The sequence below is a fragment of the Oncorhynchus keta genome, chromosome 21 (genome assembly GCF_023373465.1).
Source record: "Oncorhynchus keta strain PuntledgeMale-10-30-2019 chromosome 21, Oket_V2, whole genome shotgun sequence".
In the NCBI taxonomy this organism is placed as follows: Eukaryota; Metazoa; Chordata; class Actinopteri; order Salmoniformes; family Salmonidae; genus Oncorhynchus; species Oncorhynchus keta.
In genome coordinates, this window is record NC_068441.1 from 55,830,581 (window position 1) to 55,847,342 (window position 16,762).

The following is a 16,762-nucleotide window of genomic DNA, read 5'->3' on the forward strand; positions in this document are numbered from 1 at the left end:
CCTCTCTACTGTATAGAGCCCCTCTACTCTATATAGCCTCTCTACTCTATATAGCCTCTCTACTCTATATAGCCTCTCAACTCTATATAGCCTCTCTACTGTATAGAGCCCCTCTACTCTATATAGCCTCTCTACTCTATATAGCCTCTCTACTCTATATAGCCTCTCTACTCTATATAGCCTCTCTACTCTATATAGCCTCTCTACTCTATATAGCCTCTCTACTCTATATAGCCTCTCTACTCTATATAGCCTCTCTACTCTATATAGCCTCTCTACTCTATATAGCCTCTCTACTGTATAGAGCCCCTCTACTCTATATAGCCTCTCTACTCTATATAGCCTCTCTACTCTATATAGCCTCTCAACTCTATATAGCCTCTCTACTGTATAGAGCCCCTCTACTCTATATAGCCTCTCTACTCTATATAGCCTCTCTACTCTATATAGCCTCTCTACTCTATATAGCCTCTCTACTGTATAGAGCCCCTCTACTCTATATAGCCTCTCTACTCTATATAGCCCCTCTACTCTATATAGCCTCTCTACTGTATATAGCCTCTACTGTATATAGCTTCTCTACTGTATATAACCTCTACTATATATAGCCCCTCTACTATATATAGCCCCTCTACTGTATGTAGCCCCTCTACTGTATGTAGCCCCTCTACTGTATGTAGCCCCTCTACTGTATGTAGCCCCTCTACTATATATAGCCCCTCTACTGTATATAGCCCCTCTACTGTATATAGCCCCTCTACTGTATATAGCCCCTCTACTGTATATAGCCCCTCTACTGTATATAGCCCCTCTACTGTATATAATCTCTCTACTGTATATAGTCTCTCTACTGTATATAGCCTCTCTACTGTATATAGCCTCTCTACTGTATGTAGCCTCTCTACCGTATATAGCCCCTCTACTGTATATAGCCTCTCTACTGTATGTAGCCTCTACTGTATGTAGCCTCTCTACTGTATGTAGCCTCTCTACTGTATGTAGCCTCTACTGTATATAGCCTCTCTACTGTATAAAGCCTCTACTGTATATAGCCTCTCTACTGTATATAGCCCCTCTACTGTGTGTAGCCTCTCTACTGTATAAAGCCTCTACTATATATAGCCCCTCTACTATATATAGCCCCTCTACTATATATAGCCCCTCTACTGTATATAGCCTCTCTACTGTATATAGCCCCTCTACGGTATATAGCCTCTCTACTGTATGTAGCCTCTCTACTGTATGTAGCCTCTCTACTGTATGTAGCCTCTCTACTGTATGTAGCCTCTACTGTATATAGCCTCTCTACTGTATAAAGCCTCTACTGTATATAGCCTCTCTACTGTATATAGCCCCTCTACTGTGTGTAGCCTCTACTGTATAAAGCCTCTACTGTATATAGCCCCTCTACTGTATATAGCCCCTCTACTGTATATAGCCCCTCTACTGTATATAGCCCCTCTACTGTATATAACCTCTCTACTGTATATAGTCTCTCTACTGTATATAGTCTCTCTACTGTATATAGCCTCTACTGTATATAGCCTCTCTACTGTATATAGCCTCTACTGTATATAGCCTCTCTACTGTATAAAGCCTCTACTGTATATAGCCTCTCTACTGTATATAGCCTCTACTGTATATAGCCTCTACTATATATAGCCCCTCTACTATATATAGCCCCTCTACTGTATATAGCCTCTCTACTGTATATAGCCCCTCTACGGTATATAGCCTCTCTACTGTATGTAGCCTCTCTACTGTATGTAGCCTCTACTGTATATAGCCTCTCTACTGTATAAAGCCTCTACTGTATATAGCCTCTCTACTGTATGTAGCCCCTCTACTGTGTGTAGCCTCTCTACTGTATAAAGCCTCTACTATATATAGCCCCTCTACTGTATATAGCCCCTCTACTGTATATAGCCCCTCTACTGTATATAGCCCCTCTACTGTATATAGCCCCTCTACTGTATATAGCCCCTCTACTGTATATAACCTCTCTACTGTATATAGTCTCTCTACTGTATATAGTCTCTCTACTGTATATAGTCTCTCTACTGTATATAGTCTCTCTACTGTATATAGCCTCTACTGTATATAGCCTCTCTACTGTATAAAGCCTCTACTGTATATAGCCTCTACTGTATGTAGCCTCTCTACTGTATAAAGCCTCTACTGTATAAAGCCTCTCTACTGTATATATCCTCTCTAATGTATATAGCCTCTCTACTGTATATAGCCTCTCTAATGTATATAGCATCTCTACTGTGTGTAGCCCCTCTACTGTATATAGCCTCTCTACTGTATATAGCCTCTCTACTGTATATAGCCTGTCTACTGTATATAGCCCCTCTACTGTATATAGCCCCTCTACTGTATATAGCCCCTCTACTGTATATAGCCCCTCTACTGTATATAGCCCCTCTACTGTATATAGCCCCTCTACTGTATATAACCTCTCTACTGTATATAGTCTCTCTACTGTATATAGCCTCTACTGTATGTAGCCTCTCTACTGTATGTAGCCTCTACTGTATATAGCCTCTCTACTGTATAAAGCCTCTACTGTATATAGCCTCTACTGTATGTAGCCTCTACTGTATATAGCCTATCTACTGTATAAAGCCTCTACTGTATATAGCCTCTCTACTGTATATATCCTCTCTAATGTATATAGCCTCTCTACTGTATATAGCATCTCTACTGTGTGTAGCCCCTCTACTGTATATAGCCTCTCTACTGTATATAGCCTCTCTACTGTATATAGCCTCTCTACTGTATATAGCCTCTCTACTGTATATAGCCCCTCTACTGTATATAGCCCCTCTACTGTATATAGCCTCTCTACTGTATATAACCTCTCTACTGTATATAGCCTCTCTACTGTATATAGCCTCTCTACTGTATATAGCCCCTCTACTGTATATAGCCTCTCTACTGTATATAACCTCTCTACTGTATATAGCCTCTACTGTATATAGCCCCTCTACTGTATATAGCCTGTCTTTTTACTGTTATTTTTATTTCTTTACTTACCTATTGTTCACCTAACACCTTTTTTGCACTATTGGTTAGAGCCTGTAAGTAAGCATTTCACTCTAAGGTCTACCTACACATGCACGTGACAAATAAACTTTGATTTGATATTTACAGATTAGGACTGGGCTTCAACCAAATCAAGTTTGTTGAGAATGGAAGCTTCGCCAGTATACCCAACGTCCGTGAAATCCACCTGGATAACAACAAACTGAAGAAGGTTCCGCCCGGCCTCAACTCACTGCGGTATCTACAGGTAAGATATGATTAGTCACCTGTTGGGCATTCCCAACCATAACTTGAAACTGTTTTTACTCCTTATTTGTGTACTCAACTCAACGTTGTAGTTCTACTGTCTGCTACAACACGTATCAAAACTCATCCCACGGAGGGATGAGTGTCTGACGGGGTTTCGCTCCTCCTTTGTACTTGATTGATTAATTAAAATCACTAATTAGTAAAGAACTCTCCTCACCTGGTTGTCTAGGTCTTAATTGAAAGGAAAAGACAAATTAAAAAAAAATATATATATATATACACATTTTAACACCCCTGTGCTATGATAATATAGGCTACAAATTCCTAAATATATTCAAGTATGATTGCTTCTGTGATACTAGCGATGTGTGAATCTTTAAGACATTCACAAATAGCCAGACAGAGTATCCGAGTAGCAATGGGACTGAACCTCTATTGACCTCAGCATGCTTCATAAACCTAAACTTGAGACCACCAGGTGGTGTAATTGACTAATTGATTGATTAAATCGATCTCTATTCACCCAGGTGGTATAATTGAATAATTGATTGATTAAATCGGTCTCTATTCTCCCAGGTGGTATAATTGACTAATTGATTGATTAAATCGATCTCTATTCACCCAGGTGGTATAATTGAATAATTGATTGATTAAATCGGTCTCTATTCCCCCAGGTGGTATAATTGACTAATTGATTGATTAAATCGGTCTCTATTCCCCCAGGTGGTGTAATTGACTAATTGATTGATTAAATCGGTCTCTATTCCCCCAGGTGGTATAATTGACTAATTGATTGATTAAATCAGTCTCTATTCCCCCAGGTGGTATAATTGACTAATTGATTGATTAAATCGGTCTCTATTCCCCCAGGTGGTATAATTGACTAATTGATTGATTAAATAGATCTCTATTCCCCCAGGTGGTGTAATTGACTAATTGATTGATTAAATCAGTCTCTATTCCCCCAGGTGGTATAATTGACTAATTGATTGATTAAATCGGTCTCTATTCCCCCAGGTGGTATAATTGACTAATTGATTGATTAAATAGATCTCTATTCCCCCAGGTGGTGTAATTGACTAATTGATTGATTAAATCGGTCTCTATTCCCCCAGGTGGTGTAATTGACTAATTGATTGATTAAATCGGTCTCTATTCCCCCAGGTGGTATAATTGACTAATTGATTGATTAAATCGGTCTCTATTCCCCCAGGTGGTGTAATTGACTAATTGATTGATTAAAAAAATAAAAAAATATATGCCATTTAGCAGATGCTTTTATCCAAAGCGACTTACAGTCATGTGTGCATACATTCTACGTATGGGTGGTCCCGGGAATCGAACCCACTACCCTGGCGTTACAAGCGCCATGCTCTACCAACTGTGCTACAGAAGTGACTAATTGATTGATTAATCGGTATCTATTCCCCCAGGTGGTATAATTGACTAATTGATTGATTAAATCGGTCTCTATTCCCCCAGGTGGTATAATTGACTAATTTATTGATTAAATAGATCTCTATTCCCCCAGGTGGTATAATTGACTAATTGATTGATTAAATCGGTCTCTATTCCCCCAGGTGGTGTACCTCCATGCTAACAGCATCAGCAGTGTGGGGGTGAATGAGTTCTGCCCTGTCCGCTCCAGTGTTAAGAAGACCTTGTATACGGGTATCAGTCTGTTCTCTAACCCTGTTAAGTACTGGGACGTCCAGCCCGCCACTTTCCGCTGTGTGTCTGGACACAGAGGGGTTCATCTGGGCAACAACCGGAGGAAGTAAGTACACACACACACACACACACACACACACACACACACACACACACACACACACACACACACACACACACACACACACACACACACACACACACACACACACACACACACACACACACACACACACACACACACAGGGGGGTTCATCTGGGCAACAACCGGAGGAAGTAACACACACACACACACAGGGGTTCATCTAGGCAACAACCGGAGGAACACACACACACACACACACACACACACACACACAGGGGGATTCAGCTGGGCAACAACCCGAAGAAGTAACACACACAATGGCAAGGTGAAGTTCTAACCATATGGTCATATCTATCCTATATAGTTACAGATCTACAAGTGCCTACCTGCCTAGGGAATTGGGTGTCTGTCAGGATCACAAGCCATCCTATAGCGCCTCCTTCTGGTAGACTTCAGTAATACCCACGTCCTCAACACACAGGATGTTGTTGTTGTAAAGACCAACTCTTCGTTCCTCCTCAACGAGTCAACAAACGCATCCACCCCCGTTTGTACTTCAGTGTTTTAGTCGATATCTTTGTTTCTTCTCTGTTTAGGAATTAGTATAATCTGCTGGATATGTTGTCTTCGGATTTCTTTCTGACACTGCATGCCTCCCTTTTATAATCTGCTAGCCTAAATAAAACTAGGTTTCATGGTGCTAATAAACGTATATATATTTACAGAAACTAGTCAACGTTATATGTCTAGATGGTGATAAACATAAAATGACAGAAAATGCTAGTCAACTGTTACATTACATGGTCTACATGCCAGAAACTAGTCAACCTTTACATGTCTAAATTTGAACATGATTATCTATTGTAGCATTACATGTATGTAACTGTTCTAATTAAATAAACTTGACATGTAAAATACAGAAAAGGAAATATTCTACTTTTATTTCACCTTTTAAGAAAAATGTATTTGCCTTTTCATACCCTGCATATTAATGGTTTTCACCTGACTTCGTAAACCGCGTTTCCAACGCCAACCGGGCAGTGTTAGCGTCGACCACCGTTTAATTCAACATTATGTTATTGTAAATGTGGGGCGGCAGGGTAGCCGAGTGAGTGCTTAGAGCGTTGGACTAGTTACCGGAAGGTTCCAAGTTCAAACCCCCGAGCTGACAAGGTACAAATCTGTCGTTCTGTCCCCTGAACAGGCAGTTAACCCACTGTTCCTAGGCCGTCATTGAAAATAAGAATTTGGTCTTAATTAACTGACTTGCCTAGTTAAATAAAGGTTAAAACATTTTTTTTTAATGTCTTCAGTATTTATTGGATGTGTGATAGAGACAGTAGAAAGATAGGAAACTGAAACACCAACCCTTCTCTCACATCACCAGTAGAAAGATAGGAAACATCAACCCTTCTCTCACATCACCAGTAGAAAGATTGGAAACATCAACCCTTCTCTCACATCTCCAGTAGAAAGATTGGAAACACCAACCCTTCTCTCACATCTCCAGTAGAAAGATAGGAAACACCAACCCTTCTCTCACATCACCAGTAGAAAGATTGGAAACATCAACCCTTCTCTCACATCTCCAGTAGAAAGATTGGAAACACCAACCCTTCTCTCACATCTCCAGTAGAAAGATAGGAAACACCAACCCTTCTCTCACATCACCAGTAGAAAGATAGGAAACATCAACCCTTCTCTCACATCACCAGTAGAAAGATTGGAAACATCAACCCTTCTCTCACATCTCCAGTAGAAAGATTGGAAACACCAACCCTTCTCTCACATCACCAGTAGAAAGATAGGAAACACCAACCCTTCTCTCACATCACCAGTAGAAAGATAGGAAACACCAACCCTTCTCTCACATCACCAGTAGAACGATAGGAAACACCAACCCTTCTCTCACATCACCAGTAGAAAGATAGGAAACACCAACCCTTCTCTCACATCACCAGTAGAAAGATAGGAAACACCAACCCTTCTCTCACATCACCAGTAGAAAGATAGGAAACACCAACCCTTCTCTCACATCACCAGTAGAAAGATAGGAAACACCAACCCTTCTCACATCACCAGTAGAACGATAGGAAACACCAACCCTTCTCTCACATCACCAGTAGAATATGATAGGAAACACCAACCCTTCTCTCACATCACCAGTAGAATATGATATGAAACACCAACCCTTCTCTCACATCACCAGTAGAACGATAGGAAACACCAACCCTTCTCTCACATCACCAGTAGAACTGATAAACAGGAAACACCAACCCTTCTCTCACATCACCAGTAGAATGATAGGAAACACCAACCCTTCTCTCATCACATCACCAGTAGAACTTTAATAGGAAACACCAACCCTTCTCCCATCACATCACCAGTAGAACGATAGGAAACACCAACCCTTCTCTCACATCACCAGTAGAACGATAGGAAACACCAACCCTTCTCTCACATCACCAGTAGAAAGATAGGAAACACCAACCCTTATCTCACATCACCAGTAGAACGATTGTAAACATCAACCCTTCTCTCACATTACCAGTAGAAAGATAGGAAACACCAACCCTTCTCTCACATCACCAGTAGAACGATAGGAAACACCAACCCTTCTCTCACATCACCAGTAGAAAGATAGGAAACACCAACCCTTCTCTCACATCACCAGTAGAAAGATAGGAAACACCAACCCTTCTCTCACATCACCAGTAGAAGACGCCACTGAACCAGGTCTAGAAATATGATTCAAAAGCAGTCACAGTACACAGAATATGATTATGAAGTCACTCAAAAAGGTACAGAATATGAATATGCTGTCTCTCAAAAGGTACAGAATATGAATATGCTGTCTCTCAAAAGGTACAGAATATGAATATGCTGTCTCTCAAAAGGTACAGAATATGAATATGCTGTCTCTCAAAAGGTACAGAATATGAATATGAAGTCACTCAAAAAGGTACAGTACACAGAATATGATACAATACTGTATGTCCCTCAAATTCAAATTCGAATCCAGAACAGTAGTACTCTGGACCTCCCAGGGTAAGATCTGAATGCTGGATTAATGCAAACAGTGGGTTTAAATCTGCTCAGCTTTCATAACGTAGTCGTTTCTTTTTGCCAGAACTGACTGACATCAATGATTTAAAATGACTGTATCCGTCGTGACTGATGTCTTAATGCATCACAGGACCCACGGGGTCTATTTAGGTCAGTGAGAGACTTTAAAAAGTGTTTTTTTTTTTTTTGGTCCTCTTAAGTCTGTTTGGTTCCCATCAACCAGCACCACTCTGCAAGTCTGTTTGGTCCCCATCAATAGGACGCTGATCACACTCCCTCTGTGTGGGGCAGCATGTGGGGGGCATGGCTAGAATAGGACCCTGATCACACTCACTCTGTGTGGGGCAGCATGTGGGGGGCATGGCTAGAATAGGACCCTGATCACACTCACTCTGTGTGGGGCAGCATGTGGGGGGCATGGCTAGAATAGGACCCTGATCACACTCACTCTGTGTGGGGCAGCATGTGGGGGCATGGCTAGAATAGGAACAACTGAGCAGTCCTCAACACAGTCACACTCAACAACTGTGTGGGGCAGCATGTCCTCAACATGGCTAGAATAGGACCCTGATCACATACACCTCCTAGGGCATGCTCGAAAAAGGACCCAACAACCTGCTCAGCAGTAACACAGTCCTCAACAAAGGACCCAACAACCTGCTCAGCAGTAACACAGTCCTCAACAAAGGACCCAACAACCTGCTCAGCGGTAACACAGTCCTCAACAAAGGACCCAACAACCTGCTCAGATGTAACACAGTACTGAATAAAGGACCCAACAACCTGCTCAGCAGTAACACAGTCCTCAACAAAGGACCCAACAACCTGCTCAGCAGTAACACAGTCCTCAACAAAGGACCCAACAACCTGCTCAGCGGTAACAGTCCTCAACAAAGGACCCAACAACCTGCTCAGCAGTAACAGTCCTCAACAAAGGACCCAACAACCTGCTCAGCAGTAACACAGTCCTCAACAAAGGACCCAACAACCTGCTCAGCGGTAACAGTCCTCAACAAAGGACCCAACAACCTGCTCAGCGGTAACAGTCCTCAACAAAGGACCCAACAACCTGCTCAGCGGTAACAGTCCTCAACAAAGGACCCAACAACCTGCTCAGCGGTAACAGTCCTCAACAAAGGACCCAACAACCTGCTCAGCAGTAACACAGTCCTCAACAAAGGACCCAACAACCTGCTCAGCGGTAACAGTCCTCAACAAAGGACCCAACAACCTGCTCAGATGTAACACAGTACTGAATAAAGGACCCAACAACCTGCTCAGCAGTAACACAGTCCTCAACAAAGGACCCAACAACCTGCTCAGATGTAACACAGTCCTCAACAAAGGACCCAACAACCTGCTCAGCAGTAACACAGTCCTCAACAAAGGACCCAACAACCTGCTCAGCAGTAACACAGTCCTCAACAAAGGACCCAACAACCTGCTCAGCAGTAACACAGTCCTCAACAAAGGACCCAACAACCTGCTCAGCGGTAACAGTCCTCAACAAAGGACCCAACAACCTGCTCAGCGGTAACACAGTCCTCAACAAAGGACCCAACAACCTGCTCAGCAGTAACACAGTCCTCAACAAAGGACCCAACAACCTGCTCAGCGGTAACAGTCCTCAACAAAGGACCCAACAACCTGCTCAGATGTAACACAGTACTGAATAAAGGACCCAACAACCTGCTCAGCAGTAACACAGTCCTCAACAAAGGACCCAACAACCTGCTCAGCGGTAACAGTCCTCAACAAAGGACCCAACAACCTGCTCAGCGGTAACAGTCCTCAACAAAGGACCAACCCTATACATTGCGATGTTGAGGTTAGATGACTGAATGACTGAAATGGCCCCAATTCACCTGAAATGGAAATCTGCATTTTTAATGACAAAGAGGAGAGTTCATCAACATGACTAAAAGCCATTGTTCCTCAATTTTAGCATGTGAATGCTGTTCTCTCCCCCCACTCCCCTCAAAAAATAAAAAGTTGCAATCCGTCTGTTTTCTTTTGTTAATCACGGGGGCTTGGACATGCTGTGTGAAGCCAAGGAAAAGGAGGCAAACCAGTCTGCATCCCCAATCGCACCCTATTCCCTATATGATGCACTACTTTAGACCAGAGCCCTATCCAGGGGCTATAAGGCGGTGGTTAAAAGTAGTGCACTACGTCGGGAACAGGGTGCCATCTGGGACACGGTCTCTGTCTGCTCTGCAGCGAGTGGCGCTCAGGAAACACATGGAACAGATCTACTGTTTTGGCCTCCACAGCTCTGCCACGTCTCACACAACCGCTCAGAGACTCTCCGTACCACAGCCGACTGCTCAGACCGTTACGACAACTCACTGCAGGTTTGATCCTGGCCCAGCCGAACCCAGACACCTGGGGAGTGGACCGGCCTACCCCCTCTAGCCTACGGCCAGCATGCCCATCTGGGAATCAAGCCTCGTCTCTCTCTCTGTACAGCCAACGCTGGCAGACACCTGGAGGGATGGGGAGTAGACCTGCCCCTCCACCTCCACCGACCTCTTGGTAAAACAACCTGGTAAAACTAACTGAAGGGGTTTTTAACACGTTTATATTTAAATCATTTAGCAGACGCTCTTATCCAGAGAGACTCATCTGAAGACAGCTAGGTGGGACAACCACATATCACAGTCATAGTAAGTACACGTTTCTTCAATAAAGTAGCAATTAGCCGCAAAGTCAGAGCTAGGGAGGGTCAAGGAAAAGTGTTGGTTCCGGAACAGGGGGTCGAGGTGAGGAGGGAGATTATTTAAGATGCTCTTTGAAGAGGTACGGTTCCAGGTGTTTTTTTGGAAGATGGGCAGAGACTCTGCTGTCCTAGCATCAGGGGGAAGATGGACAGGGACTCTGCTGTCCTAGCTTCAGGGGGAAGATGGACAGGGACTCTGCTGTCCTAGCTTCAGGGGGAAGATGGACAGGGACTCTGCTGTCCTAGCATCAGGGGGAAGATGGGCAGAGACTCTGCTGTCCTAGCTTCAGGGGGAAGATGGACAGAGACTCTGCTGTCCTAGCATCAGGGGGAAGATGGACAGGGACTCTGCTGTCCTAGCATCAGGGGGAAGATGGGCAGAGACTCTGCTGTCCTAGCATCAGGGGGAAGATGGGCAGAGACTGCTGTCCTAGCATCAGGGGGAAGATGGGCAGAGACTGCTGTCCTAGCTTCAGGGGGAAGATGGACAGGGACTCTGCTGTCCTAGCATCAGGGGGAAGATGGGCAGAGACTGCTGTCCTAGCATCAGGGGGAAGATGGGCAGAGACTGCTGTCCTAGCTTCAGGGGGAAGATGGACAGGGACTCTGCTGTTCTAGCATCAGGGGGAAGATGGGCAGGGACTCTGCTGTCCTAGCATCAGGGGGAAGATGGGCAGGGACTCTGCTGTCCTAGCATCAGGGGGAAGATGGGCAGGGACTCTGCTGTCCTAGCTTCAGGGGGAAGATGGACAGAGACTCTGCTGTCCTAGCTTCAGGGGGAAGATGGACAGGGACTCTGCTGTCCTAGCATCAGGGGGAAGATGGGCAGACTCTGCTGTCCTAGCTTCAGGGGGAAGCTGGTTCCACCATTGGGGGGTGCCAGGACAGAGAAGAGCTTGGATTGGGCTCAACAGGAACTGCCCTTCCATAGGGGTGGGAGGACCAAGAGAAGAGCTTGGATTGGGCTGAGCAGGAACTGCCCTTCCATAGTGGTGGGAGGACCAAGAGAAGAGCTTGGATTGGGCTGAGCAGGAACTGCCCTTCCATAGGGGTGGGAGGACCAAGAGAAGAGCTTGGATTGGGCTGAGCAGGAACTGCCCTTCCATAGTGGTGGGAGGACCAAGAGAAGAGCTTGGATTGGGCTGAGCAGGAACTGCCCTTCCATAGTGGTGGGAGGACCAAGAGAAGAGCTTGGATTGGGCTGAGCAGGAACTGCCCTTCTATAGTGGTGGGAGGACCAAGAGAAGAGCTTGGATTGGGCTGAGCAGGAACTGCCCTTCAATAGTGGTGGGAGGACCAAGAGAAGAGCTTGGATTGGGCTGAGCAGGAACTGCCATTCCATAGTGGTGGGAGGACCAAGAGAAGAGCTTGGATTGGGCTGAGCAGGAACTGCACTTCCATAGTGGTGGGAGGACCAAGAGAAGAGCTTGGATTGGGCTGAGCAGGAACTGCCCTTCCATAGGGGTGGGAGGACCAAGAGAAGAGCTTGGATTGGGCTGAGCAGGAACTGCCCTTCCATAGTGGTGGGAGGACCAAGAGAAGAGCTTGGATTGGGCTGAGCAGGAACTGCACTTCCATAGTGGTGGGAGGACCAAGAGAAGAGCTTGGATTGGGCTGAGCAGGAACTGCCAGTTCTATAGTGGTGGGAGGACCAAGAGAAGAGCTTGGATTGGGCTGAGCAGGAACTGCCCTTCCATAGTGGTGGGAGGACCAAGAGAAGAGCTTGGATTGGGCTGAGCAGGAACTGCCCTTCCATAGGGGTGGGAGGACCAAGAGAAGAGCTTGGATTGGGCTGAGCAGGAACTGCCCTTCCATAGTGGTGGGAGGACCAAGAGACCAGAGGAGGCAGAACAGAGTGCTCGAGTTGGGGTGTAGGGTTTGAGCATAGCCTGAACGTAGGGAGGGGTAGTTTCCTCATGCCAGTCAGGAGTAAAGCCTACACACTAGACCTATTCTGTCAGCTCTTCTTGGAAGCTGCCGTCTCAATACTGTGAAATGGTTAACCGTCCTGTGGTACTTCCTAGAAGTACATCTGGAAAACCAGTTGTGTTTATATGATGCTGATCCCTGGAGATTTTCAGCCTTTGGTGAAACGAGAAGGAGTCCCCGGGATGGTTTGAGGGGGTACAACGACATCCGCGTCCCCTATTCCCTATATAGTGCACTATAGAGCCATAGGGCTCTGGTCAAAAGTAGTGCACTATATAGGGAATAGGGTGCCATTTGGGACACACTTTTGAGAGGAGAAGTCTGTGGTAAACCCATTTACATTTACACTACTGCTCCTTAGATTGGTTATCCAGTCACAAGCCACCATTCAGTAGTGGGCATTGCAACTTCATCGAATGCAAATAGCACAATAATAAATAATAAACCACCGAATAATGAGTATTATAAAACCTAATATCATAAAACCAATAGCAACCTGGCCAGACTGTGACACTTAAACCCCAGTGAAACCTGAAGACGTGTTCTACAAACAGCCCATCCACTGATGAGCTGAATGTCAGTGTGACAGAAACCACTGGTTTCCTCAAGACGTGAGTTATTTGGGTTTTGATGAAACCTGAAGACGTGATCTATTAAACCACTTGAAACCTGAAGCATTCTAAAACCACTTGAAACCTGAAGACGTGATCTAAAACCACTGATGAAACCTGAAGACGTGATCTATTAAACCACTGATGAAACCTGAACAACAACAAACCTGAAGGTATTATTAAAAACAAAACCTGAAGTGTGATCTATTAAATGAAGCGTGATCTACAAACCACTGATGAAACCTGAAGACGTGATCTATTAAACCAAGACGTGATGAAACCTGAAGACGTGATCTATTAAACCACCGATGAAACCTGAAGACGTGATGAAACCTGAAGATGTGATCTATTAAACCACCGATGAAACCTGAAGACGTGATCTACTGAAGACGTGATCTATTAAACCACTGATGAAACCTGAAGGCGTGACCACCGATGAAACCTGAAGACGTGATCTACTAAACCACCGATGAAACCTGAAGACGTGATCTATTAAACCACCGATGAAACCTGAAGACGTGATCTACTAAACCACAGATGAAACCTGAAGACGTGATCTATTAAACCACCGATGAAACCTGAAGACGTGATCTATTAAACCACCGATGAAACCTGAAGACGTGATCTACTAAACCACCGATGAAACCTGAAGACGTGATCTATTAAACCACCGATGAAACCTGAAGACGTGATCTACTAAACCACCGATGAAACCTGAAGACGTGATCTACTAAACCACCGATGAAACCTGAAGACGTGATCTACTAAACCACAGATGAAACCTGAAGACGTGATCTATTAAACCACCGATGAAACCTGAAGACGTGATCTACTAAACCACCGATGAAACCTGAAGACGTGATCTATTAAACCACCGATGAAACCTGAAGACGTGATCTATTAAACCACCGATGAAACCTGAAGACGTGATCTATTAAACCACCGATGAAACCTGAAGACGTGATCTACTAAACCACAGATGAAACCTGAAGACGTGATCTACTAAACCACAGATGAAACCTGAAGACGTGATCTATTAAACCACCGATGAAACCTGAAGACGTGATCTACTAAACCACAGATGAAACCTGAAGACGTGATCTATTAAACCACCGATGAAACCTGAAGACGTGATCTACTAAACCACCGATGAAACCTGAAGACGTGATCTATTAAACCACCGATGAAACCTGAAGACGTGATCTACTAAACCACCGATGAAACCTGAAGACGTGATCTATTAAACCACCGATGAAACCTGAAGACGTGATCTACTAAACCACCGATGAAACCTGAAGACGTGATCTATTAAACCACCGATGAAACCTGAAGACGTGATCTATTAAACCACTGATGAAACCTGAAGACGTGATCTATTAAACCACCGATGAAACCTGAAGACGTGATCTACTAAACCTGAAGACGTGATCTATTAAACCACCGATGAAACCTGAAGACGTGATCTACTAAACCACCGATGAAACCTGAAGACGTGATCTATTAAACCACCGATGAAACCTGAAGACGTGATCTACTAAACCACAGATGAAACCTGAAGACGTGATCTATTAAACCACCGATGAAACCTGAAGACGTGATCTATTAAACCACTGATGAAACCTGAAGACGTGATCTATTAAACCACCGATGAAACCTGAAGACGTGATCTATTAAACCACTGATGAAACCTGAAGACGTGATCTACTAAACCACCGATGAAACCTGAAGACGTGATCTATTAAACCACCGATGAAACCTGAAGACGTGATCTACTAAACCACCGATGAAACCTGAAGACGTGATCTATTAAACCACCGATGAAACCTGAAGACGTGATCTACTAAACCACCGATGAAACCTGAAGACGTGATCTATTAAACCACCGATGAAACCTGAAGACGTGATCTATTAAACCACCGATGAAACCTGAAGACGTGATCTATTAAACCACAGATGAAACCTGAAGACGTGATCTATTAAACCACCGATGAAACCTGAAGACGTGATCTATTAAACCACTGATGAAACCTGAAGACGTGATCTATTAAACCACCGATGAAACCTGAAGTCGTGATCTACTAAACCACTGATGAAACCTGAAGACGTGATCTATTAAACCACCGATGAAACCTGAAGACGTGATCTACTAAACCACTGATGAAACCTGAAGACGTGATCTACTAAACCTGAAGATGTGATCTATTAAACCACTGATGAAACCTGAAGAGGTGATCTATTAAACCACTGATGAAACCTGAAGACGTGATCTACTAAACCACCGATGAAACCTGAAGACGTGATCTATTAAACCACTGATGAAACCTGAAGACGTGATCTACTAAACCACTGATGAAACCTGAAGACGTGATCTATTAAACCACCGATGAAACCTGAAGACTTGATCTACTAAACCACTGATCTAAACCTGAAGACGTGATCTACTAAACCTGAAGATGTGATCTATTAAACCACTGATGAAACCTGAAGAGGTGATCTATTAAACCACTGATGAAACCTGAAGACGTGATCTACTAAACCTGAAGATGTGATCTATTAAACCACTGATGAAACCTGAAGATGTGATCTACTAAACCACTGATGAAACCTGAAGATGTGATCTACTAAACCACTGATGAAACCTGAAGACGTGATCTACTAAACCACTGATGAAACCTGAAGACGTGATCTATTAAACCACTGATGAAACCTGAAGACGTGATCTATTAAACCACTGATGAAACCTGAAGACGTGATCTATTAAACCACCGATGAAACCTGAAGACGTGATCTATTAAACCACTGATGAAACCTGAAGACGTGATCTTTTGGAATGAGCCTCAGAACTTAGGCATAACTGCTGTGCCTAAAACTATCATCATCTTAGACCAGTCCTCAGCTAAACTCACTTGTCTTGTCTTGTGATCTTGGCAACCAGAAGCAGTGACGAGAGGCTACAATACAACGGAGAAATATATCTGTCTGACCGCCTGCCAAACCTGTATCTCTGAGAGGTTTCTAGTGTGGATTTTGAGTCAGACACAGGCCGTTTGAACAGAGGCCCCGAGCAGTTATAATGGGGGCAGACTGTCTCCTTCGCTGCATGGTAGGATCATTAGAACAAACTCACGTGCAGACAAGAGAAGTCTAACGGTTGTTTCAAAGCACTGGTTCCCAACCGCTGGATGGGTCTTTCCATAAACTAGGGTACCGGTGAGGATTTCCTACACTGGGCAACTTGTTACAGCTGCTGATAAGTCATTGACAACAACAACAACAACAACAACAATAGCAACATCATGTATAAGAGGGGGGGGGGGTCATAGCAATATTCAATGAAACCCTTTAACATGTTTGTTTGGTGTCTTCACAGATTTGTCCTAAATC

General features: G+C 44.1%; 1 protein-coding gene across 1 annotated transcript in view; it reads left to right on the forward strand.

Annotated features, from left to right (window-relative positions):
- aspn (asporin (LRR class 1)) overlaps positions 1-5,982 on the forward strand; it is a 35,544-nt gene extending 29,562 nt beyond the window's left edge. Inside the window, exons 7-8 of the mRNA XM_052474279.1 lie at positions 3,157-3,295; positions 4,878-5,982. Of these exons, the coding sequence (XP_052330239.1) occupies positions 3,157-3,295; positions 4,878-5,078 (340 nt within the window). The 3' untranslated portion in view covers positions 5,079-5,982. The remainder of the gene's footprint in view (positions 1-3,156; positions 3,296-4,877) is intronic.
- Positions 5,983-16,762: the final 10,780 nt, after the last annotated feature.